The following is a 25,655-nucleotide window of genomic DNA, read 5'->3' as shown; positions in this document are numbered from 1 at the left end:
GAGAAGCTCAGAGCCCGTCTTGGGAGACAGGCAAGTCGACGACCAAGTGTAAAGCCAGGCGGCTGTTAGGCGCTCCAAGCCAGGACTGCACAAGGGGATGGCTCACCGTTAGTGCAGTGATGAGACCAAGTGGAGGTGACATTTATGCCAGACCCAGAGGGGCAGGAAGAATTTGCACAGTGAAGCAGTGGCCGCAAGAGAAGGACGAGAAGTCACAGGCAGAGATGGGGACACAGGCAGCCTGAAGAGCAGAGGGACAACAGGTGGGGAGGAGAGTTGGAGGGGGCACGGAGCGCGGGTTTGATCCTGCAGGCGGGTGACAGGGAGCTCCCCCTGCCCCCGGGAAGGAGGAAGAGGCAGGATGGAGGGAAGCTGAGGGCAGAAGGCTGGTGGAGGCTGCGGGTAACAAGACTCCGCTTTAGGAAGCCGGGCTGCCAGGGGCTCACCCTGGGCATGGAGAACGGGCAACTGGATCCCCTCAGCCAGCTGCTCTGCTCCAGGGAGAGCCACTAGCCATGTTGGCACAGACCCCGGCTGGGAGGGGCCGGCCTTAAGGAATGCTGGGGACGCCCAGGGGAGAGACATGTGGTGGCTTGGGAGGGAGACAAGAGACAACCACACACCCTCCTGGCCTCTCGGCCAAAACTCCAAGGGGCTGAGGGGGGCTCTGCTGGGCTGGAGCCCCATGCTCCCCTTCGGCTTCCTCTCACTGGCCCAGCCATCATCACCCTCCTGCAGTGTTCAGAGGTGGGCACCCTGACTGCACCCGGGGCTCCCTCCTGCTGCCCGTGCCCCCACCCCTCAGCTCCCCGAGCCCTTTGGGCACTGAGCCCACAGAGCCTTGTTGACTGGTTCACACCAAGCCAGCATAGCACGTTGCCCTCCAACCCAACCCAACAACTCACCCGTGTCCCGACCCTGTCATGGAACCCCTCCGCAGAAAGGCAGAAAAAGATTAACCCATGATTATCAAGACTGGAAGGAATCTCAGCGACGAACACCCCCACTCTTGCAGACAAGGACACTATAATATTAAGAGATGACCAGCTCTGCCCAGGTGACGGCCCAGCCAGAATGCAGATCTTCAAGCCTCCAGGAGGGCTCCAGCCCCGAAGCCAGGACCAGGTGGGGCAATAGTACAAGGACGCATCAGATACAGTGCAAGAAAGGCCTGAGCTTATTGGCCAGGGGCCTGGGTTCAAGTTCTGACTTTACCACCTTCCCTTCCGCACACAGACATTAGAGCTTTGGACGTGTCACTGCAGCTTCCTGGACTCCAGCGACCTCTTCCATTAAATGGGCGTTTGATAATTCGTGCTCTGAGTGGGATCAAACAGAATCAAGGTGGAGCAAGAGCTCTGCGTGCAGCAGAGCTGGGAGGTCAGGACGGAGACACGGCCGAGGCCTGTGCTGAGGATCCCTTCACCTTCACCCCTCCCGGAAGCCAGCCCAGCCCAGGCAGCCCTACGTCAGACATATCCCCAGAGATGACCACGGGCCGGCGGAGCAGCCCTCTAGGGGAAGGGCTGGATCGCTCCTGGACTTACAACACAGAGGCACACGAGGCAGACCCACCCCTCCCCCTCCCCCAGAGGTCCCCCAGCACCTCCTGACGGAGGTCATCATGGGGTCACAGAGGAGGAAGGGCATGTGTGTGTGTGTGTGTGTGTGTGTGTGTGTGAGACGGGGGTCCTGCCCACGTCTCCTGGGTCCCCTCCACCCCAACTGAGCAATCTGAGCACAAGGTCCTCATCGAAGTTGCATGAATCCTTCTAGAAAGCAGAGGTCACAGGTCTTGAGGGGAGGAGGGTGAGGTGAGCAGGGCCTCCCGGGAGCCACAGCCTTGCTGCCATGCTCACCCACGTGTGGCAGAAGAGGCCTCAGTCCCCCAAGGGCCTCCCCATGAGGCCTGACATCCACCCAGGAGATTTCCACAGACAGCGACCACCCCACCAGTGGGCATAATAACATCCAGTCCATTTTACAAGCGGGAGAAAGCCCCAGAAAGGAAAACTAGCCAGCTGAAGGGAATGGAGCCAAGGCTTGAATTTAGATCCCTTGGAGCCCATACGCCCCATTCTCTTGCTAAGCACACCTTAGAGCCCCGGTTCCCAGGCTGTGGGGTGCATGTGAATGGCCCTGCAAGGTTTTCAAAGTGCACAGGCCTTGCTCTGGAGTGGAGAATCTGCATTCTTACAGGTGCCCCAGGTGGTTGTGGCAAAGCACTGCCAGCTCACACCACGGGCCCGGGTGAACGCACACACGTGCACACACTCCTGGGCACACATGACGCGGGCCCGCACGGGGAACAGAAGGACCGTCAGAAGCACGGGCTCTAAAGGCAGATGCCGCCCGGGTCTGGGCTGCAGCTCAGCTCCTGATGGGTCGTATGACCTTGGGTAAATCTCGTGACCTCTCCAAACTGAAATGTGGGTAAGAAAGGAATCCGCCTCAAGGTGTTATCTTAAGGATACAAGGGAATAATACGTGTCACGCGCTCAGCGCAGGACCTAGCACATTATAAACACTCAGAAAACGGTGTTGCCATCCTTGCCAGACGCAGATCAGTGTACTGAATGTCTACGGGAAGGATTAGAACGCCAGGCACCAGGGGCCCCCAGTGCGTCATTGAGCCAGTAAGAGATGCCCAAAGGATTGTACCAGAACCAGTGGGTAGGAGTAACAGGGACACAGATTGCCACTCCGAACAGGAAGAATTTTTTAATCGGACTGGGGTTGCCCCATCATGAACCCAGCGGCCTGGTGGGCTGTCCCTAGAGGATCTCAGCTGAAAAGACTAGCTGTTCACCAGGTAGAGACGAAGCACCAGGGAAGGAAGAAGGGAGGGGATGGCCTAGCCCTCTTGAAGGTGACTTTCAGTTCTATTCTACAGGTCAGTCCCTCTCCCTATAATGCCGGTTAATTTGTACATTTGCCCCGTTCTGATCTTTACAACCTTCACCTCCACAAAGCCAAAGGGGATGGGGAGAGGCCAGTGGTAAATAGAAAGGCTTATGCCTTCTGAGTAGTTCCTGGTAAGGAGGGGGATGGGTGGAGCTGTCTTAAATCCGAGGGCTACAAACACTGAAATCGTATGCCTTGGAGAATATGGGCATCTGTGCACTTTTCTCAAAAAGGCAGGTAAAGAGGGGCTGGTTCATACCAACTTTTGAGTGGAGGGGAAACTGAGGCACAAAGAGGGCTGGGTCACTCAGGCTGCAAGAGGGCCCAAGCTCCAGGATACAGACTGAAGCCCAAGGCTATAGTTCTATGAGCCAGGTGCTTCCCATGCCTTATCTTCCAAAATCCTCACTGCATCCCCCTTGGGGGTGAGACCTTTGAGCTCAGAGAGGTTGGGTAAACTCCCCCGAGAACACACAGCTAGTGAGTGGCAGGGCTGGGGTTTGCACCCCAGTTCTCTGGGCCTCAGAGCTGGTGTTTGGTTTGGTTTGAACTCTTGGCTGTACTGTCGTAGGTCAAGAAAACACAGAAGGATGTTTGGCTTTGACACTGAGGGGAAATAACATTGGAGATGAGGGTCCTCATAGGAGACGAACTGCCTATTCATCCACCCTCCGTTACAATTAAACTCAAACCAAAATTAATTTCACCCCTAAATAGCAGAACGGGGGGTGGGTGCTCAGTTTCCATATGAGTCAAGCGAGACAGCTCAAAAGGATGGAGCCTCTGGAAACCAGAAAACCCCATCGTTGCCACCGGGCTGGGAACTGGAACCTAGATGGCTTTGGTCCCTATTTCTACCCTGCTTAGCTCCCGGGTCAGGACAGCCCAGGAAACCAAAAACAGACCTCTCTTCAATGACCCCGCCCCCTCACCTCTGAGGAGTGGCTACCGGTGGAACAAAACAATACCTCAAACTTGGGTGCCCTGGGGTGCCTGGCTCTAGGATGACAGGAGTGACTGTTCAACTACCAACCCCCAGGGTGAGCTGAGGAGGGTCTTAAGTCTGGGGAGACCCCTGGAAGCGCTGGGGCTGGGGGACTGGGAGAAAACCCCCACCCTAACCCCTGCGGGCTGCAGGCCCCAGATGGGGTGCCTTCCTTGTTAGATCCTGTGCGGTTCTCCCCCAAGGACCCAATGATCTAGACAGGGCGCACTGGGAAGTTTAAAGGGTCAACGCACCTCGAAAGGACCGTTTGGCGGCACAGGGGGGACTGTAGGGTAGAAGAGGGATCAGTAAAGCAAAGTCGCAGCCCACTCCTCAGTCTGGTACCCCCACACCTCCCATTAGGACGCCCAGATCCTCTCGAACCTCAGGTCCCTCTGGGACCCCTGCAAGCCCCGGGGACCCCCTCATACCGGCTCGGGGGCCCTAGCTCTTACCTCTATGCGCCGGCCGGGCCCCTGGGCGCTGCCATCCCAAAGGCGCCGGAGCCCGAGCTGCACCGGACCAGGGTCACGAGGTGGCGGGGTTGCGGGGTCGCGGGACCCCGGGAAAGTTTCCGTAGCGCCAAGCAGGCGGCGGGCCGGGCAGGAGCGCGCTCCGGCCGGCTCCGTGCCTCCGCCAGTGCGGCGGTGCTCTGGCTCCAGGGCTCCCCCGGCCACCCGGCCGGCCCAGCCCTGCCAATCGCAGGCCCGGCCATCCGCAGCTCCGCCCGCCCGGCCGGGAAAGAGCGGAGGCGGGGAGGGGCGGGGAGGGGCGGGGCGGGGGCGCACCTGTTTGGCCAATCGACCCGACTACTAACCACCTCGTTCCGGCCAGACTGCCAGACTGAACAGGGCGATCCCCTCAGCTCTCGGCAACACGCCCCCTATCCCCGCTTGGGTCCGGGATCTAGGCCCGGCCCCCTCCCCCTCCGCCTCCCGAACCCAGCCGGGTCCTCGCGTCGCTGTCTCCACCCGCCTACGGAGACCCTCGGTGCTGCCGGACCGCGCTCCTTCCCCCGCCCCTAGGATGTCGAAGACAAAATCCCGGCTTTAGCATGGGGGCTTTGGGGGTACAGGTCTGAGGAGTGGACTGCGACTCTGCTTGGCTCACCCCTCTTCTACTCTACACCCTCTTCTCCAGCAAGGATTTTCGCGCGTCCTCTGGCCCATTAAACTTCGCGGCTAGCTTGCCTCGATCTCTGGCGGCGGGGGCCGCGGGCTGATGCTAGGTGCGGAGCTCTGGGACTGGACGGCGGGTGAAGGAAGGTCAAAGGGAAGGCACTTCCAGCCCTCCCACCAACATAAACCCTCGAGAATCCCATCTGGATTCGGGCAAACTTCTCCAGGACGCGTGCGATCCGCTGCAGCGGGTTTCCCAACTTCTCTTGGGGTCACAACAAATATTAAGGCCTGACGATTTTATTGTTCCATTTTCCAGATAGGAAGACTGAGAGGCCAAAGGGAGGCGAATGCTTCTCAGTCGCGGTGGAGAGACTGCGACTTTTTCAAACTAAAGATGAGTTTGCAGAGAGCGCCTGGCCCCACTCCCAGAGCCCGGCGCGGATGCCTGGGTTCTGCCTGCTCGCACCCCGCCGCGGACCTGGGGTGGGCAAGGAGAAACAGGCGCCAGTAAGTGCCCGGGAAGAGCCGGCGCACGACGGCAGCCGGCCCTGCCTTACCTCGGCAGCAAAGCGTGTCCTCGCAGAGCGCGCCGGCCGGAGGCCCCAGCAGGGGCAGGGAGGCCCAGGCGAGAGCGCGGGAGGCCGCGCCGCCGGCCCCCATCCCGGACGGCCGCGGCCGCTCCTGCGCCCGTGGGCCTTCCACCCTCCGCCGCACCTGTGGGGACAGCGCTGCGCCGGCGGCCTCCGCCGCGGCCTCGGGGGTGGGACTGGGCCAGGCCCGGGGTGGGGCGTCCGGGGCTCCCCAGGCTCCTTGGACTGTCGCGGCCCGGACTCCCACGGTCGCTGCCCCGGCTCCCGGCGACCAGCGCAGGGCAGGGCGCTATTTTTAGCTGGAGCTGCTCTCCCAGTTGGACAGACAGAACCAGTTAATTCGGCCGCTCGGGAAGGGCCTGCACCGGGAGCTCCCCGGAAAGGCAGCCGCAGCTCTGCTGAAAGCTGATCCTTCGCATTCCTGCCTCTCGAGGCGGGAGGGCGGGAGGACGCCTCTAATTCCCCCGGGAAGCCGGCGTCCTCTCTGAAGGCAGCCCTGGGCCCCAAGTGCACGCCCAGCATGGGGCTCTTTAAATTGACTCTGAAACTCCACCTGCCTTCCTCCTGCTGACCCAGGGCTTCAGCGGACTTCCCATAAAATGCCCACCCTTCCCACTGGTCTCCAGCACTGGGAAGAGCCCCCCAGCAGTGGGATCCGGGCCCCAGGACCGACAGAAGCTGGTACACTCATGACTCAGGAGCTACTTGTTAAAAGAAGGAAGAGCGAAAATCCTGTACCAGACAAGCCAGAGGGTTAAGTAGAGGTCTTCAGAGCCTGGGCAATAGGGGAATGAATGGACGGGGTGGCTTCGAAATCCTACGGAACCCCTAACCCAACACCCTCTGACTGTGTCACCTTGGCAAGTCTTCTCACCTCTGTGCCTCAGTTTCCTTTCTGCATAAGGCAATCTGAGCAGCCCAAGAGATAGCATGTGAGAAAGCCTTTGCAAAAAAAAAAAAAAAAAAAAAAAAAAAAAAAGCCTGAGGGGCACGTTGGTGTAAGGAGGGATGAAGGAACGCAAAGACGAGGAAGAGGTAGATCCGCCCTCAGGAAGCCGCCAGCTCTTCTAATTCAAGGGAGAAGGTGCTAAGGGCCTAAAAAGGTACAGCTAGACTGTATGATACTAGCCCAAGGATCGACAAATAGCCCGGTGGACTAGAACAGAGCCTGCAAAAATAGACCCACACATATATGGAAACCTGATATGTGGCAAGAGTGGCGCTACAAGTCAGTGGGAAAAGGGCGGACTTTTCTATCAATGGTGCTTTTTTAGAGTGATTGGATATCCACATTAGGGGAAAATGAGATGGAATCCCTACCTCACACCTTGCATTAAAGAAATCAATTCCAGGTGAGTTAAAGACTTAAACACAAAGAACTTGTGTAATAGGGAAAGATTTCTTAAAGACCCCAAAAGCACAAACCATCAAGGAAACGATTGATACACTTAATTAAAGTATAAAACTGGGGGCACCTGGGTGCCTCAGTTGGTTGGGCTTCTGACTCTTGGTTTTAGCTCGGGTCATAATCTCAGGGTCCTGAGATTGAGCCCCGGGACGGGCTCGGCACTCAGTGCTGAGTCTGGTCGGGATTCTCTCCTTCTCCCTCTGCCCCTCCCCCTGCTCATGCTCTCTCTCTCTTTCTCTCTCTCAAGTAAATGAATAAATAAAATCTTTTTTTAAAAGTGTAAAATTCCTGTCTGTCGAAAGGAGATATTTGGAACCCAATATATCCAACACATACAAAGATCTTCTCCAAATCAATGTTCCAAAGAAATGAGAAACTTGAGTAAAACACATGAACAGGCAATTTGAGGAAGGAAAACCGTGAATGGTCAATAAACATATGGAAAGACGGTGAGCCTCACTCTTAATCAGGAAAATGCAAAATCAAACCCCCGTGAAGTGCCATTGCACAACCGTGTGATTGGCAAAAAACAAAAAGGCAGGAGGGCAGAGTGTTGATGAAGACATAGGACACAGGGAACTCTCTCATACGCTGCTGTGGGAAGGAGAAATGGGGGCCAGCACTCTGGAGAACACTCTGACAGTGACCCAGAGATTTTGGCTTCTGGGATAAACCTGGGGCTTGCTCATTGCCACCGTGTTTACCCCCGTAAAGAATCTGAAGCAGTCTCAATGTGCGTCAGCAGAGGGCATACACAGTTCTACACGGTAGTGAAAATGAATGGAGGTACCTTACGGATCATAAGTTGGGGGATGGGAAGCAAGTTGTAAAGATCGCATTGGATGACAGCATTCCTAGAGATTTTTAAAACATGCGAAACAAAATGATACCACATATTGCTGAGAATGCACATGTTTGGTAACAGTCTGAGAAAATTCAGAGGAATGACAAATACACCATTTAGTGAAGAGTTTGCCTCCGGGGGAGAGAGGGAGACCGTGAAGGATGGCCGCAGGAAGGGGCTTCATTGATATTGGTAAGATTTTACGTCTTGACCTGGGTCAAGGTACCCAGGTGTTTGTTTTACTCTTCAGAACATTTTTTTAAAGATACAGAGCAAGCAGGGGGGTAGAAAATATAAAATCTCCATAAAATGCATTCCTGCTCTGAACTTCAGTTTCCTAATTTAAATAATGCGACCATCATGTCTGCGAAGTTCTCAGCACAAAGCATGACTCACGGCGAATTGCTCAGTAAAACTGGAGAATGTAGTCTGCTCCCCAGACTCCCCCGGGACCCTTCATACCCTAGTCCCAGCCAGCTGAGACTCCCCCACTGCATGCAACAGGGTCTCCCGAGCCCCCCAACCTCTGTCCTGCCTTCATGCCTTTGCACAAACCGTCACCTTTTCCTAGCATGTCATCCAGCACTGGCATTTCAGCCCACACAGAGCCCCTGGGAGGTCCTGGTCCGCTCTCCAGGCAGAGGGCTCTCGCAGCGTCCGCCCGCCCCACTGTCCGAGCCTATCCCATTGTGCATTGTTGCACCTGGTTATGGATCTGTCTCCTTCCTGAGCAGACTGGGAGCTCCTCTGGCTCACGAACCTTGTCTGAGTCACCCCTGCAGCCTTACGACCTGCATAAGGCCTGACGTCGGGAAGGTTGGATGAATGAATAAAGGGGGTGAGCGGAGCGAAATGCTCAGAGACAAGAAAGGGTCATGCCAAACTCTCAAAAGGAAAGCAATCCCACTATACGGATTGACTGCCTGGTCTTCACACAGTGTTTTGGGGATGTAATGTGACCTCTGGGGTCAGAGAGACCTGGGTTCACCTCTAAGCTGAGCCCCGTGTCAGCTGTGTGGCAGAGGGCATGCTGCCACCTCCCTCTGAGCCCTAGTTTCGGAGTCTGCACAACCAGGATGTGACTAGGGCTAGGGCTTATTGCAAGGGGTTCTCATGAAGAGTCAACGAGGTAATAGAGGCAAAATGCATGACCCCATTTTTGGGAACAGGTAGCAATTAGGTGAATATTGGCCAAGAGGAAGATATTTGCGGGGGAAGGTGGAAGCGACCCAACTGGGTTACCACGAAAGAAGGAGGCTGAAAAAAAAATGCCAGGGAGTGTTCTCCAGCTCTGCACAAAAGCAAGCACCTGGGAGTTGGCCCAGGAGGTGGGAGGGTCAGAAGCGTGCCCCAAGTTAGTGCTTCTGGTGCTCCTTCCTCCTGTCCTTTGCGCTACCCTGGGGCGAGGGACTGCACAGCATTTCAGAACCGGCAGCCCCCCTCCCTGTCTCTCCACGTCCACTCTGGCCCCCTCCAATCTGTTCTCGCACATAGCCCAGGGATCTCAATCTGGACCTGTCTTTTCCTCGCCAGCTTCCATCTGTAGGGGCGACGGAGCCTGCGGCACCTTCCCCAGGGACACGTCTGAGGCGCTCTACCAAAAGAATCGTCTGCACCATAAATGCAAAACCCACATATGTCCACTTGTCACCAGCTTCCATCAAGGCGACATACAGGATGGCAAATGGCTTATGGTCCATACTCTAGAAGATGAATTGGCCAGTGTTGTAGGAGCAAACAAATCCTTAAAGTCGACGAGGCTATATGGTCCCTGGAAAAGAGCAGCACTTTGCGCTTCATGGGCTCAGATGAGATTTTCTGAACTAATGAGCCGATCCTCTTTGATCCAGATCGCACTGGACAATGTCATATTACCCTGGTGACATGGACATGAGCTACTGCTGGTACTTTGTCCCATGCAAATGGCCACACGGGGTAGGAATCCTGCCCAGATTAAGGTCTGCCATCTCAAAGTGTCTCCGGGGGGTCACCAGTGGCTTCCTTGTGGCTAACATGGAAGGCTACTTCGACTTCATGTCACCTGATGATGGCAGTGAGATTCAAAACCATGCCAACGGATGCCTGTGTGATGAAGCCCCAGGCCCCCAGGAACCCCGGGCAGGGGGGCCATGAATGGAGGGAGAGGAGGGCACCGGGGGAAGCTCTGCTCCCGTGTGCATGTGGGACAGTGACGGCCACAGTGGATACAGAGCCGAGATGTGCAAACCTCACTCCAGCTCTGGGGTGTTTGAGGATTAATCCCCGCGAGAGAGCGCAGCTGGAGTCAGACCCCGTGAATGGAAGAAAGTTGGTGATGCTGAAGGGGAGAAAGGCTCTGGTTCCCAGGGCGGGCCCGTTCCGAGGGGCACAGCCGTGCCCAGTGTGGTCAGCCTGGAAGCTGGGGTTCTACCTCTGTGGCTTCTCTCACAGCCGCTCTGCAGTCCGTGAGTTCCCGACGCAGGCGGTGTGCAGCCCAGGTACCGCTCAGATTGCATGGTACCCCTCCCACGATCCAAACCCTCAGCTGTCATTGGAGGTCCTCTATTGGGTGGTCCTCGGCCACTCTTCCCACCCCATCTCCCATCTTTAAAAACCTCCTTTCATCTCCTGCCTCTGAGTGTTTCCCCACTATTTCCTCTGCCTCCCTACTATGCCCTCCCCAAGTCCACTCCTCCAGGAAGTCTCCCAGATTTGTCTGGGAGGATGGAAGGAATCATGTCCCCTGATCAGTAGCAGTAGCACTTTGGGCAAGTCCCTCCACATTTCTGACCCTCCATTTCCTTGTCTCTGCAATGGGGACCATACCATGTCGGTCAGCTTGCTGAGAGGATGACAGGCCATGTTCAGAAAGCACCAGACACAGTCTCAAACGTTGGCATGTCCCCCCTGTGCGTGCCTAGATCAGTGCCTGGCACCCAGCGGGCACAAACACACATTAGCTGAATGGAACGGACTCCAAGGTCCTGAGCTTTTGTAGTGTAATTTGCTTCTTGGAATTGCCATGCCCAACAGTGGAACTTAGACAAACTCAATTTCCTATATTAAGACGATCCGAAAAGAGATGAATAACGAAGCCCCTGCAATTCTGATGGCGTAGTTTCTCCCCCAGTTGCGAAGGGACCACACCCGCTCCCCAGAAATGGCCCGTTTTAGCACCAAACATGGCACCCGGCCTCTCCGGCTGGAAACAGGTATTATCCGCGACACACGTTTCTGTCTCAAGCCCTCCCAATCCCAGACCACAAAAGGTGATTTCTTATAACCATTAGCATAATTACCTGACTGCAACGCTACAGAGAAGCGATTAGATGAGCCTGTGATTTTTGCACAGTTATTTGTCTCAAGTAAGTCACCTGAAGTTCACCTGCCATCAGGATTCATGGCTGCATTCTGTAATCGTAGGGAATTATTTTGCTAATAACAGAGGTACCTTGATCTAATTTAGTTTTAATGCCAGGAGGTGCCCTCCCAGAATAATCAGCTCCAGGGCAATTCCAATTTCCAGGCTTGTTACACGTTCTGGAGAGAAGATTCAATTCAAAGAGCCTGAAGTTACTTCTTTATCACCCAAAGTCATCTAGGGGTAGACTGGAATCCTACCTCTACGTGTTGGCAGAAAAACACACGGCGAGGTCGAGCCACAGGGAGCGGGTGGCAGGGAGGTCCCAGCCGAGAGCAACAACTGGAAGACACCACTAATGGGTGAGGACCACGAGGCATTCCCTGGGACAACCCTAATTTTTCTTGCATTCATTCATTATCTCACTCATTCTTTTATTCCGTTTCTGGGCTCTCTCCTCTGCAAGACCTGGTCTCCGCTGTTATTTGAATACAAATATTAATAGCAAACACACACTCGGCCCTGTTCTGGGTACTTCGTGCCTATGAACTCATTACTTCCCGGGAGGCAGGTGGGCGCGACTACTATCCCCATTTTACAGATGGGAAAGCCGAGGCAGAGAGGTGAAAAACTTGCCTCAAGTCACACAACTAGTAAGGGGCATAGCTGGGATTTGAACCTTAGACTGTGAACTCCCTCAAGTTCACATACCAGGGAGAATCCTGAGCCCACCAGGAATTGTTCAACCCCTCCTCCGTGTTCTTGTGCACCTGTCCCAACAACTCTGCTATGGGAGTGTGGTTCTGTTTTATTGAGGAAGACACTGAGTCTCAAGAAGCGGTTAATTTGGCCAAGGTCAAGGGAGTAGATGGAGGAGCTGAGGCTTCACCTCTGAGATTCTGATTCTCTACCCTTCTTCTGCTCTGGCTGAAGCCAGGAAGTCCGAGCAGCGTCTCTGAACAGCTTTGGAAACGGGCTGGGTAAAGTGTCATTAAACTAAGTGCACAGTGACCGGCCACCCGGCTCTGCTCTTCCCTTTCCACTATGGAGCAGTTCCTCTTTCCCACCCTCACCCCTCACCCCAGAAACCAAGTGTCCTTTGCTGTCCTTCGGTGTTAACCAAACAAAACCTACTTTCAGATTCCAATCACTCACTCACATTGAGGCTTTCAGGGGAGGGCCGTGCACTCCAGCAGGAAAAGGGCCAGGAGGCCGACATGGCCCTGCCAGTCGACTCTTCGCTAGGCCTTGGCCTTCCCGTCTCTTTGAAGAGGTGGGATCTTTAGAAACTGATGGAGCTACAGAATCCTCGTTTCGAATGAAAAATTTCAGGCAAGCCCAATATTTAGATGAAAGCAAGCTGCTTTGGGCAGGGCTGTGTTAGGGCAAGGGTGGGGAGTCTGTCTTATTCATCAACCTACTGGCATCTCCATGGGACCCCGGGACTCTTCCGACAGTTGGGAAGCCCCTGGCCTGGACAGAGTCTGTTGGCTCTTGGGGTTCGTAGGGCCGAGGAATCTGAGCTCCGCTGATGGCTGGCCATACCCGACGTGCAGGGCGGGCCCCTCCTTAACCCTCCCCCTGAACACCTGTCCTGCCTTGTTAGGGGCATCGAGGGCCGAATCCGGAAGGGGCATGTCAGCAAGGTCAGGTTGTGCCCAAGGCCCTGCCTTGCGGGGGACAAGCTGTCCAGGAGTGTGAGGCAGAGAGAAATGATGTCCGCCTCTCCCTGCAGGCGTGCGGGGCCGGCCATCCTGCTCACTCCCCGGTGGCTGTGAGGATTGGTTACTCCCCTCTTACCAGGGCCTATTTGTTTTCTCTCTCCTGTCTTCTCCCTTCTCGAAGAATGTGGGGTTTTTTATCCTTCCCTCTCTCTCCTTCTTTCTAAAATGCTCAGCTTTCTGTTCTAGGCCTGAGGCTGCAGGGGTGCCGCCCCAGGACAGAGACTTCACCCACGGGGACAGCTGTGTCCCAGAGCAATCAGGGCTCCCAACCTTGAGGCACATCACTCGTGGCGCCTGGGAAGGCCTCCTGGAGGCTTTGGTCATCACCGGGCACCAATGCAAGCGTAGGAGTTAGCCCAGTTTGGGGACATTGCATCGGGAGGAGGTGGGTGTTCTAGGCTCAGGGGAAAAGCCTGGGGAGTTTCTCCGTCACCTGGCATGGCTGAAATGCGGACTTGGGGGGCATGACAGGCAGAGTGAGGAAAGCATCCTTGAAAGGCCGTCCTAAGGGTGGTGGGCTGGGTCCGAGGGTCGTGCAGAGCCTCAGGAGAGACAGAGGCACCAGGTGCACGTGTTAGAAGCTCATCTGTCTGCACACACGGTTGGGGAGGGGGGGACTGTGAAACGGGGCTTTCCTCCCCCTCGGCACTCCCAGCCCCCACCTTCCCTCAACATCCTCCAGATAGCCCTGTTTCCCGCTGAGACTCAGCAGGTGCACAGAAGGGAAGAGGGGCCTCAGGCTATGGGCTGTTCCCACCTTGGCCTGGACCCCAGCCCGGAATGCCACCTTTGACCTCTTCACCCCGGGACCATGGGGTCAGGATGAGTTAGAAAGTTGACAACTCCAGCCCAATTGGCTGGGTGGCTTTGATTTTAGGGTTTCTGTTTGTGCACAGGAACTCAGGCAGAAAGTTAGCTTCCCCGCCCCCTTCTAGTCCCTTCTATCCAACTCTCAGCTCTGACAAGCCCCTGGCCCAGCCTTGCAGCCCCTCTTGGCTCTTGGATCACTGCCTCCCCAACCCCCTCCCATGCTGCGGTGGGGGAGGGGGAGGTTCCGTCCCCCAACACAAGCCCTTTTGTCCCACCACTCAGCGGGCATCTGCACTGGCATTGCTCACTCAGCCTCAGGTCAGCGGCGGGGTGAGGCGCGGGGTGGGCATTGAGGGGCAGGGACCAGGGGCAGGTGTGCGGGCGATTGCTGGCTGCAGCCTGGACCCTGTCCCTCCCCTGCTCAGATCTTTTCCAGGGCTCCTGCTTACTCGGGGACCCTGGTTCTTCATCTCCCCAGGGTACAATTTTCAATGTCGTGACTGGTTGTCACAGCTTGGGCTGGGGTGAGGGGCAGGTATGCTACTGGTGTCTAGTGGGTAGAGGCCAGGGATGCTACGAACACCCTCCAGTGGGCAGGACAGGCTGCTCGACGGTTATCCAGCCCTACGTGGCAAGAGTGCCCCCCACGTCCTTATCCGCCCCACCCATGCTTCAGGCTGGGACACTCTGGACGCTCACTCCCACCTCAGCCCTTTGCCTCTGCTGTTTCTCCTGCTGGGGTGCCCTCCCTGCTGCCCTCCACTTCCCTAAATCTCAGTTCTCTCCACCCCCTGTCCCTGTGGGGGCTCTCCTCTGCTGCCCGCACCCGCCCCAGCGGCCCCTTCCAGAAGCCGTCTCTGACTACCTGGTACCCTGACGTCTCTCTGCACCTGATCAGCTCCTGGCGGCTTTGGCCCTCCTGAATCTCCGCTGACACATCTACGTATGGGGGGCGAGAGTGGAGACCCCGGCCCCCCTGTAGCGTGGACCCAGCCCCTCCTGCCTCTCCCTGGGATGTTAGGCATATGGGGCACTGAGTGTTGGCACACCGTGGGACCCATGTGGGCTTCGGAGCCAGAGGGCTAGGGTTCGAATCCTGGCTCTGCCACTTCCCAGTAGTTGGACTAGAAGTTAATCACCAAACATGTCTGTGCCTCTGTTTCCTCCTTTATGAAATGGGTTTTCCAGCGAGAGTTCCATGTGCCGTGCGGTGTCCCGTCCCTGTCCTGGTTCCCTTGGCTGGTTTATCTCATCAAAGTGCACCTGGACAGCCATCTACTCTTGGGGCCAAGAGGACGAGGATTAGTCGCCCTCCTACTTCTCCCTAGAAGCCGAGCTTGCACTGGGCTGCCAAGCACTTGGGGGAATGGAGACCTCTGAAGCCACAGCACCAGAAACCGGAGGCTGAGCGGGCCCGGCTGAGTGGCCAGCCCAGGAGCGTGACCGCCCTCTTGGCTCCCGGCCTTTTCGGCCTCCCCGCTCAGCTTCCCAGTCCCTGCCTGGGCTCGGCTTCTCCTACTGGGACCGTGACCTCCCACAGGTGGGCGGCCACCCCGACTTGGCTGAGCTGGCTCAGGGGAGGGGGCACTGTGTTGAGCAGAGGGGTGGCTTGGGGTCTTAGGAATTCTGGGGAGACAGCACAGAGACAGACTCATAAACACGGGGAACAAATGGATGGTTGGTGGGGGGCAGGGGTGAGAGAAAGAGGTGAAGGGGATTCAGAGGGGCGAACTTCCAGTTATCAAATAAGTAAGTCACAGGGATGAAAAGTACAGTGTGGGAACTATAGTCAAGAATGTTGTGATCATTTTGTTCAGTGACAGGTGGTAAGTACCCTTCTCATGGTGAGCCTTTTATAATGTATGTAATTGTCGCATCACTACGTGGTACACCTGAAACCAGTATAACATTGTATGTCAACTTCAGTGAGAGAGAGAGAGAGAGAAGAGAGAGAGAAAACATAAGCCCCCAGGCTCCATCACCCTCCAATTTCAGTGGTTCCCCTTAGAATCACCAGGAGGCAGAGAGACAGAAAGAGATAGTAAGAGACAGAGACAAGAGACAAAGAGAAACAGAGATACAGCAAAAGAGAGAGAGAGAGAGAGACTGAGGGGGGCCCTGTCCATCCCCTCCAAGCTGTCAGAGGCCCAGTGTGGGGGAAGAGCCCCAGAAGAGAGAGCACAGCCGCCCCCCCTCGCCCACCACAGAGCTGGCAAGAGGAAAGACTGAGGCTCTCCGAGCGGGCACCTTCCCAGGCACCCTGGCTTCTGGGCCACCAAGTTGGCACAGCCATTCGGTCAAAGACAGGCCTCACCTCTGCCCCCCCGCCAACTCTGGGAGGATTCCTGGAGGAAAAGCAGGGACAGACCTGGGCCAGCCCCCAGAGGGCTCCTGAGGGAAGCCCTGAAAGCAACCCCCCCCCTCCCGCCCCGCTTCCGCTTCGGGTCCTGAGGCCAGAGCCCACTCACCCACCCTCCCGACCTCTCTGGTACCTTCTGGTTCAGCCTCAAACAGTCTCCCCCCCTTCACTGCCACGGCCACTAGCAGCCGCCCTCCACTCCATCATTAGCAACGGCAAGTGAGGCCCTTTGTCTGAGATTTGGGTCAAGGAAGAGAGAGAGAGTCCAGGGCAGAGGTGGGGGTGGGGACTGGGGGGGACAAGCACCCCCAGCTGCCGTTTCAGGAACCACACAAACTTGAGCTGGCTTTTCTGGAGCACAGACCCACTCGTTCTGGTGCAGAGTCAGTGGGAGCTCCGGGTGGGCATGTGGGACCCCCACAGGCAGCCAAGACAGAGACCCCCTCGCAGGCACTCTGTCCTACTCACACGTGCTCACACCCTCCACGTGCATTCTTGCGTGTGCGTGTGCACGCACACACAGGCACGCTGGAATGTAGGTCACTGGCTGGAGGGCCTCGGGGCCGGGGGTTATGAGGACCCAGCCATCCGGATCGGACACGCTTCCAGATTGGACAGAAATGCACCCCTCCCTCCCTCCCCCTGCTTCCCCGTTCGTCTTGCCTGCGTCTGTCTGACCCAAAGAATCTCCAGGCTTCTGTTTGGTTTTCCCTAGAATCCCACTGGCTGAGACTGCCGGAAACCAGCTCTGTCCAGGGAGGGGCATGTGGCCTTTTTTCTGTGTGTGTGTGTTGTGTGTGTGTGTGTGTGTGTGTGTGTGTGTGTGTGTGTGTGTGTGGTTCCCTGTGCAGAACAATGTAGAGGCTACAAGAGACAGAGGGATGTCACCCCACCGTGAAGACTTCCAAGGCATAGCTCATGGGATGCCTGATGACTCGATGAGGTAATGGCCAAGAAGGTACAATCAAGGAGAAAACAGAGCAGCTTCAGCCAGGCTGATCAGGGCTGGCTTCCTGGGGGAGGCGGCAGGACCTTGACTGGGTAGTTGAGTAATGGTTCAAAAAGCCTACGAACTGGGGCGCCTGGGTTGCTCAGCCGTTAAGCGTCTGCCTTCAGCTCAGGGCGTGATTCCAGAGTCCTGGGATCGAGCCCCGCATCAGCTCCTCTGCTGGGAGCCTGCTTCTTCCTCTCCCACTCCCCCTGCTTGTGTTCCTTCTCTCGCTGGCTGTCTCTCTCTGTCAAATAAATAAATAAAATCTTAAAAAAAAAAAAAAGCCTACGAACGGGAGTGGTACTTACACAGCTGGGAAGACCCCAGCCGCTCCTGTCCTCCACCCTGGAGCTGGGGCCTCTCCAGAGGTCACATCTGGAAGGACCATCACAGACTCTCCTTCAGAAAACCCCGGATGGTCCTGCAGGCTTTTTAAACACAGCAAGCCCAGGACATCACTCTCCCTCAGAAGCTGCTCTTCCACTCTTGTCCCCCCCTCAGTGTGGACACCAACATTCCTGCCACACAGGCCGGAGGCCAAGTCATCCTGACCTCCTTCTCCACCCCACCCGCCTCAGCCTCCAAGTTTGCAGTCTGGCTCCTGAAACAGCTCACAGCCCAGAGGTGGAGACAAGCAGGAAAGCAAATGAACTATACCCATCAGTGTGACGGGATAGCAGGAAGCTCAGGGTGCCTATGAGCTCAAATAAGGTAGTCAGGGAAGGCTTCCTGGAGGAGATGATACCTGAGCTGAGACTGCAGAATGAGCAGGAGTGGCCAGGTTGGGGGAGAAGTAGTAGGGAGAGCTGTATTACAAGAGTGGTCCAGACAGGGGGCACAGCGAGGGCAGAGGTAAGGGAGGAGAGGAAGGACAGCACATTGAAGGCAGAGGTTAATTCGTGGAGATGGGGGTGGGGAGAAAGAAGGGGTGTGGCTGGAGACAAGGGCAGAAGCACCATCCTGGGGTCAAGCTGGTGGACTGCCTGGAGGCCGTGTGAATGAGTTTACACTTTATCCTGCTGCAGTGAGTGGGTGCCCTGTGGGACTTTAAGATGCCTAGGAGTGGTCCCCTGGCTGCACATAGAGGATGAATTTGGGGCACGGACTGAGATGGAGAGACCCAGGAGGGGGTGAGACAGCCCTCTAGGAGTCCAAGGGGGGCCTGGCCTGAGGTGGGGGCTGGGAGCTGGAGCTAGGGTACACCTCAGGATCTACTTAGAAGGTAGAATGGACCCTGAGTGGTGCCTGGTTCCTCCTCTCTCGGGGCCCCCATCTTCCCATTGTGTGATGGGGGATGGACAGGAGCCCCCCCCCCAAGACCCTCTCCCTTGGCCTCACAGCTGAGGCTATTTCCTGCTTGCTCCAGCCTCCCTGGGCTTCTGGAATTAACCTCCTAAGAGGACTCCCAGCTGGGAGAGGCAGAGCTCTAGCTTCAGAAAGCCTGGGCTGGTGTCAGCAGCCCGGGGCATATCCATCCAGCGGAAGGAAACTCCACGCCAGCTCCAAGCAGGAGGGCCTGTCGAGGCAGGAGCCGTCTAGGACAATATAAGAAGGAATGATCTGTTGGCCTGGTCCTCTCAAGAGTGGGAGCCGTGGGAGGCCGCTATTACTGTCCCCACGCTTCTGATAAGCAGGTCAAGGCTCAGAGAGCCAAGTAGCCCAGGACAGAAGCCTAGGCCCGGGCAGTGCATGCCAAGAACACCTCAGGAGGGAGGCCACCAGAAGCCGGTGGACAGGAGTAGAGAAAATGTCTTTGCTCTCTAAACTATAGGGCTCCTGAACCAGCTCCTCCCTCCTCCCACCAGGAGCCTCTCTCCCTGGGGGACAGCAGCTCCTTTCTCCTGGCTCTGCCTGGCCCAGCTCCAGACCCGGGGCTGCCCTCAGCGTCCCCCTCCCCGGGCCCCACTTCCTAGCCTCCTAGTTCAGCCAGCTGCTCGGGCTTGGGTGCGCATATGATGTGAGCCCCTCCCGTCCACCCTCGCTGTTCTTTTTTAGTGACTATTTTTCCTGATGTAGCCTTTTCCCAGCATCCCATGGGGCAATGGGGCAAAAAGGCGGGGAGGGGGCGCTCTACCCCTCGTCCACCTGCCCGACTGGGAAGGGTCAGAGGCCCAGGCATGGCTGGCCAGCGGAACTGAGGCTTCCCTGGCATGGGAAGGCTTTGGATTGGGGGCCCGAGTACCCAGGGAACAGCCCAGAATGGTAGACAAAAACACAAAAGTCTTGGAGTCCTGGGTTTGAATTATGAATGCCCCCACTACAGCTTGTGGCTGTGGGGCCTTCTAGGCCTCGACTGTTTTGTATGAGCAGTGGGGTTGCTCCTTCCTCTGCGAGGAGCAGGTGACTCCATGTGGAACACGTCACAGAGCTGGCATGTACTAAGTGCTCAGTAAACGGGGTCCCCACTCTGCCTCGCTGGCCTCTTTCATCCACCTGTGAAAGGGCCCCAGGTAGGAGTGTGCTTCCCCTGTTCCTTCGGCTGCCAGCAGGCCGAGGGCAGAGCCCCAGAGCAAAATGGGAGGAATCTGGGTTTGGCATTCTTTCCCCAGCCCAGGCAGGCCAGGCTGGCATCATGACCTCAGTTCCACAGACAGGGAAGCTAAGGCTTGCTGAGGGCCCAGGACTTTGCCCAGGACCTGCTGGGTTAGCTGAGTGGCAGAGCCGGGAGGAGGCCCCAGGCTCTTGTCCTGAGAGGCAGGCCAGGCCTGAAGGCCCTTCCCCAGTGATCCACCCACATACGCACGGCCTCAGAGAAGGCTCTAGCGGGCACTGGTTCAGAGCATGTGCTCTGGGGCGGGACGAAGCTACATGACCTTCGGCTCTGCCTTTCGCTAGCTGTGTGATTTGGGTGAGTCACTCAGCCTCTCTGAACTTGTTTCCCCATCTCTAACATGAGAACGCTAACACTGACCCCACAGGGTGCTGGGAAGGGGAAGCTGGATGATGAATGGGAGGCACACGGCCAGGCATACGGCTGCTCTTTTACGGCTCTTGTCTATCTGTCACCAGCTGAGGCAAACCCGCTCATGACATCTTCAGTTCCTCCTCTCACGGCAAGGGCCAGCGAGCGGTGACATCAGACCCCCGACAGCTTCTAGCCCAAAATAGCCTTCTCTTTAGACTGACCCTGTCCCATCACAGCTGCTTCTGCTCGCCACCGCATCAGGCTCGTCCCTAGAGCCCCTGTGCCAACCAACCGTCCCTGGAGGCAGGATTTTCCTTGGGCAAACGAAGGGGCCTCCGGGCAGCAATGACACAGCTCTCCGTGCCCCAGAATCAAGGTCCTGGGCTCTGGAGCAACCTGGGTTCCAATCACCTACCTCCCTGTATGACCTTGGCCATCACTTAATTTCCCAGAGCCTCAGTTTCCTCATCTGGAAAATGGAACCAACGGCAAACTACCGGGTCAGGACTCGAGCAGACAAAGTCCATGGAGGACCTGGCATGGAGTCTCACCCGGAAAAGGTGTTTAATAAATAGGACCGGTCGTTGTACCTGCAGCACTGGGAAGTTTGTAAAATCACTCCCATCTGCCTGCCTCCTGGGGCCCCCCAATGGGGCAGATGTCCTTGCTGGTTATCATCAGGAAGAAACGGAACCTACCCTGCCCCCAAGACTTCCAAAGCAACCAGCCCCTTGTGGAGCACTGATCCAGGCTGTCTGTCTGAGCCAACTCCCTCTGGGAATCACAGACCCTCCCCCCTCCCCCGACAGGTGTCTGGTCTCGTGAGATTTCACCTTGTCACTGCTCTGGAGCCCTGAGACAGCCAGGGAGGTGGGCAGGACACAGCTGAATTGGCCCATTTGTCAGACAAGGAAGCCGAGGCTGAGCAAGGAGCAGGGACCTGGTCCAGGCCACCCGAAGGCAAAGAGAGCCAGGATGAGGCTCAGGCCACAGGGAGGGAAGAGGGGGCCAAGTGCTGAGTTGGATTTAGACTCTTAGATGGTCAGAGCTGGAACATTCAGGGGTGTGGGGCATAAATGGCCACGAAGGAAACAAGCCCAGAGAAGGGGAGGACGCCTGAGGGCACAGAGCAAGTCCAGGGCAGGATCCAGCTGATGCCAATCATTAGTTCACTTGTTCGTTTGTTCATTCATTCATTCATTCATACAGTGACTACAGTAGCAAACAGACACAGCCCTTGCCCTCAAGGATCTCGTGGTCCTAAGTGGGGGTCAGACGAGCAACAAGGCAATCAAAACATGCCCTCGTCGGGGAAGCACCCAGATGTGCCGCAGGGCAGGGGTGGGAGGCCAGGTCTGCAAAGTGGAGGCGGGGCAGGACTACGTGAGAACCTGAAGAGAGAATGTTCTATGGTGTGAAGGTTTGCTTTCTGGTCGGCCCACAGTCCGGTCTCCCTCAACAATTGGAAAGATGGGAAGGAAGTGCTTCTCTGAGCTGGATTTCTTCCTGCAACTGAGGGGCCCGGGCCAAAAGGGGTCAGTTAGATCTTGTCTGACCCTTGCCCCAATTCACATGCAGGGAAACTAAGGCCCGTCCATGGTCCATGAAGGGCTTCGGCTCCCTGCCTTCCTGCCTCTGATTGGTGTGTAAAGAGACCCCTGCTCCTGTGTTTGCCCCTATCCGCCGCCCCCCCCCCCCCCCCCCCCGCTGCATTGGCACTCACTGGCCTTGCTCGAAGGGTCTCTCACCTCAGGACCACCTGACAGGGCGCCGCTCAGCCCCGTCTGCTGAAACACCCTCGATATGGCTCGGGCTTCCAGAAGATTTGCGTCAGTGGTTGGGATGTGGCCAAACTCCTTTCAGCCTTTGAGCTCCAGGTGAATGGAATCAAAGCTCAGTCTCTCCACCAGATGGAAGGAGAGAGGCTTGGTTGGCTAGAAGCATGGAGGGGGGCCCATAGCCCCACTCCCAGCTGCGCCTCTCCCAGCCCTGCACCCACTGAAGTTCCCGAGTCCCCCAAGGAGCTCAGCTTGTCAACCCTGACCCAAAGCACCGCCCTCCTTGGAAGTGTTGGAGAACCCTTAGAAGTTTCTCCAGCCTTTGCACCTGCTGTCCTGCCTGTCTGGAATGCCTCTGCTCACCTCTTTGCCTCGGCTGACGGAATTTGTTCACTCACTCATTCAACAAGTATGGGCTGGATGCTTACTCTGCGCCAGGCAGAGAGCTACACTCAGGGGTAACAGCTGTCTGAGAGCTTAGAGACCTGCGGACATGTAGAGTTTAAGCACACACACACACACACACAATAATGTCCAGTACAAATAGGAGCAGACCCTACAAAGGAGAAGAGAAACTAAGAGTGAGATCTCATTTGATGGATGGAGGGAACATGGTCGAGGGAAGGCTTCTCTGAGGAGGTGACTTTTCAGTTGAGTTTGGGAACAGGAGGAGGAAAAGGAGTTCGCTTACTGAAGAGTGAGAGGAAGAGTGTGCCAGGCAAAGGAAACAGCATGTGCAAAGGCCCTGGGCTGATAACTAGTTTGCTGAGTGTGAGCAAGAGCAGATCAGTAAATCTGAAGCCTACAGAGAGTGGCTGGGTGAAGGAGAAAGAGTCAGATCATGCAGGGAGGCAGAAGCAGCAGACCTGGGTCCACCATGTGGGTAGCAGGAAAAAGGAAGGATCCAAGAGAAGGAGCCAGAAGAAGAGACGAGACATAGGTGGGAAGAAATCAGGAGAGGGGCCTATCCCAGAAGCCAGGTGAAGAAAGGGTTTCTCAAAGGAGAGAGTCATCAACTTCAGCGGAGGAGTCATCTCCTCCAGGAAGCCTTCCTGGACTCCACGTGTGGGGTCAGGGGTTAGTGCCTTGATCTCCCCCATCAGAGTGCTTTCCTCTCTCCCAGCCTAGCCTGGAAATATCATGAAGGCAGAGACAAGGTCTGACTTGGAAAGCCAACCCCAAAACTTAGCACAGGACCTGAAAGCAGCATTTGTTAAATGGATGAACATAGAGAGGAAGTGACTCTGAGCCCACAGTTTTCCTTTGCTGGCCTGGTCCAGGAGGCCCCTTCTGCTCTGGACCTCCCAGGCATGCTGGAGCCAGACCCCTCTCGGCTGGACCTGGGACCACTCGCAAGGAGAGCCCAGGCTCTCCTCCCTTCCTGCCTGACCCCTTCCCAAGGCTCCCTCTGTCCCTTTGCCTTTGCCTCTTGCTCTTGGCTCCCAGGCACCGTACCGCCTGACCACCTTCCAGAAGGCCAGCAACAAGCTCCTACACCAGGTGAAGTCAAGGTGCTTCCTGTGCAGGGGGCCCTTCAGTTAGGGTGCACACCGTTCCTAGGGTACCAGCCTCACCCTGCCCTGAGGCTACTACTAGCAAACCAGGAAACCGCAAGTCGAGGCTCTGGGTTCTAGGTGGGGAGACGGAGCCCTGGGGGGTTTAGAGCCTCACTGGGCCATGGGTTAGTCCCCCAGAGAAGGGTCTGTGCCCCTGTGGAATCACATTCAGGCATAGCTAGACCAAGTTTCAGGCGAGCACTTCCGGGGGCATGTCTCAGACTGTCCGTCTACCCGCCCTCCCTGGGGAACTCATCACTCAATCCAGCCTCATATCATTCGTCTGTCTCCCATTCAAGGCTGGGAGCTCTTCCAGGTCAGGGGCCTCTCTTTGTCCCTCCCTCCTCCCTCCCTCTCTCCCGCTCTTTCTCTCTTTCCTCCCTCCATTCACTAAGCACAAACTATTTCTCAAGCTTGAGCTGCTCATTTCTGAACCCATGCCCTGACACACAGCTTGGCACAAGGGGGGCACTGAGCACGTGTCCGCTGGCCACCCGGCTACCCCGCGGTGCCTGGTCCATGGGTTGGGCCTTGCCAAGCTCCCTGGAGCATTGCACCTCCGAGCATGGCAAAGGGCCCCTCTCCCTGGAAAGAGCTGAGCTCCTGCAGGAGGAAGGAAATTTGGCCTTCAATCAGTATGGAGGCCAGGCCTGGCTGGGGTGGGAGTGGGAGTGGGGTCCAGAGGGAGAACTCAGTTTTCTTCACAGGAACTGTGGTCCCAGGAGGACCTGAGCCCCCAAAAGGAGGCTCCAAGCTGGAGTGAGGCCGCCTCTCAACTGCCCCCTTTTTGGCCAACAGGGCCTTTTCCCTGCTGAACCCTAAAATCTGCTGTCCCCCCCCACCCTGCCTCAGGCCCTCAGGCACCCTGGCCCTCCTGCTTTCCTCGCATGCACGTTGCCCAGAGACAGCCAGGGTGCCCTGGCATGCCAGCCAACGGGCAGCTCCCTGGCCAGGCTGAGCAATGGGGGTTCCGGTTACCTGCGCCCCTGGAGCTCTAGGCCTGCAGAACCTGCCCCAGCCAAGCCATTCCGAGTCCTACGAGTCCTGTCCCAGGCTCTCAGCAACAGCTCCATCCCTGGCAACTGTCCCCCAACAATCTTCCCCGGGGTTTCCAGCAGCCCTAGAGGCTGCAGCAGGGGCGGCTAGGGCAGCTCGCTGGTGGTAGCCCCTGGGGCCCTGCAAAGTGGGGCGTGCTTTCAGCCTGGCGTTAATTACAGGGTGCGTTCCTGATGCCTGGTCCATCTATATTTATCTGCAGGATCTCACTAATTAAATTCCCCACAGCACCCGGCAGGCTTGGGGACAGGAGCAAGGCAGACAGGCAGGGGGGCTGCAAACTTCCTTCCTTTCCTTCTTGGCCAAGAGCAAAACAGAAGCAGCCCAAACTCCCTCTCCCTCCCCTGACCCTACTCATGTCCTGAGTCCAAGGGGCTGCCCTGGTTCTGTCCTGGGGGGGGAGGGGAACCCTTCAGCTCTGTGCCCCCTCCCCCAGGGCACCCATGCCCACCCACAGTCCCCAGGATCAGACAGTGCCCAGCCGCCTGACGGCCTCCCCCCCATCAACTCGGATTCCTGCAGCAAGCAGAGAAAAGTCTGCCGAGCAGCCCGGCCAAATCCCCAACTCTGCCACTTTGCAGGGGCCGGGGCCCTCTTACCGTAGGAGTCGTCTTGGTCCAGGAGGGAATCGGGCTCCATGGCGAATGGGCCCCCAGCCCCTGGCCCCACCTGATTTATGAACCAAGGCTGTCTCCATGAGCGTCTGGGTTTCTCCTTTTGTATTCCATCTGGCGGCTTTTCCAACTAGATGACTGGGTATTCCTGCAAGCAGGCCCCTCTCCAGCCCTCGCCTTCATACAGTACATTTAAAGTAGCAGTAACCTCTTTTTCCTCCCCCCGCAGCCGGGCTGGAAACATTAGAAGGGACTGAGGCAGCGAGATGTCTAAAATAGGAAGACGCCGGGACGATTGGCCTGGCTGCCGGCGACGCTGGCTGCGGGGATCTGGCCGGGGCTGTGCAGATGGAAAAGCTAAGAGGTAAGGCTGAGCTGGGGCTTAGCATCTGGAAGCTGGCTCTGGGGCCCCAGGGTCTGTGGGGAGGTGGGGGGGAGGGTGGCAGGCTGACCCAACGGTGGGAGGGGCTGGGGGGGCTCGGCTCTGTTCACCACCCAGTGCCCAAACCCCAGGGGCTTCTCCCAGGCCCTGCTGGAACTTCCCACTCAAATCTGTTCTACAGACATTTCCTGCAGCGCGGGGGATGCAGAACTGACTCATCCATCCATTCAGTTAGTCATTAACTTTTTTCTGAGCATCTACTCCACGCCAGACACAGCTAGGTGCTGG

The 25,655-nt window shown here is 56.8% G+C and overlaps 1 protein-coding gene across 4 annotated transcripts in view; it reads right to left on the bottom strand.

Moving 5' to 3' along the window:
• DAB2IP (DAB2 interacting protein) overlaps positions 1-25,190 on the bottom strand; it is a 186,262-nt gene extending 161,072 nt beyond the window's left edge. The window contains exon 1 of one of the 4 annotated variants that reach the window (XM_044389574.3): positions 24,971-25,190. In XM_044389574.3, coding sequence (XP_044245509.2) covers positions 24,971-25,068 — 98 coding nt within the window. In that variant the 5' untranslated portion in view covers positions 25,069-25,190. Of the gene's footprint in view, positions 1-4,344; positions 4,545-5,567; positions 5,974-24,970 lie in introns of those variants that run through there. The other 3 variants (XM_044389571.3, XM_044389568.3, XM_044389573.3) reach the window with 3 other exon arrangements.
• Positions 25,191-25,655: the final 465 nt, after the last annotated feature.

This window comes from Ursus arctos, unplaced genomic scaffold, assembly GCF_023065955.2.
Source record: "Ursus arctos isolate Adak ecotype North America unplaced genomic scaffold, UrsArc2.0 scaffold_18, whole genome shotgun sequence".
NCBI lineage: Eukaryota > Metazoa > Chordata > Mammalia > Carnivora > Ursidae > Ursus > Ursus arctos.
Note: the sequence above shows the minus strand (reverse complement) of the source record. Positions and strands in the feature narration are given on the sequence as shown.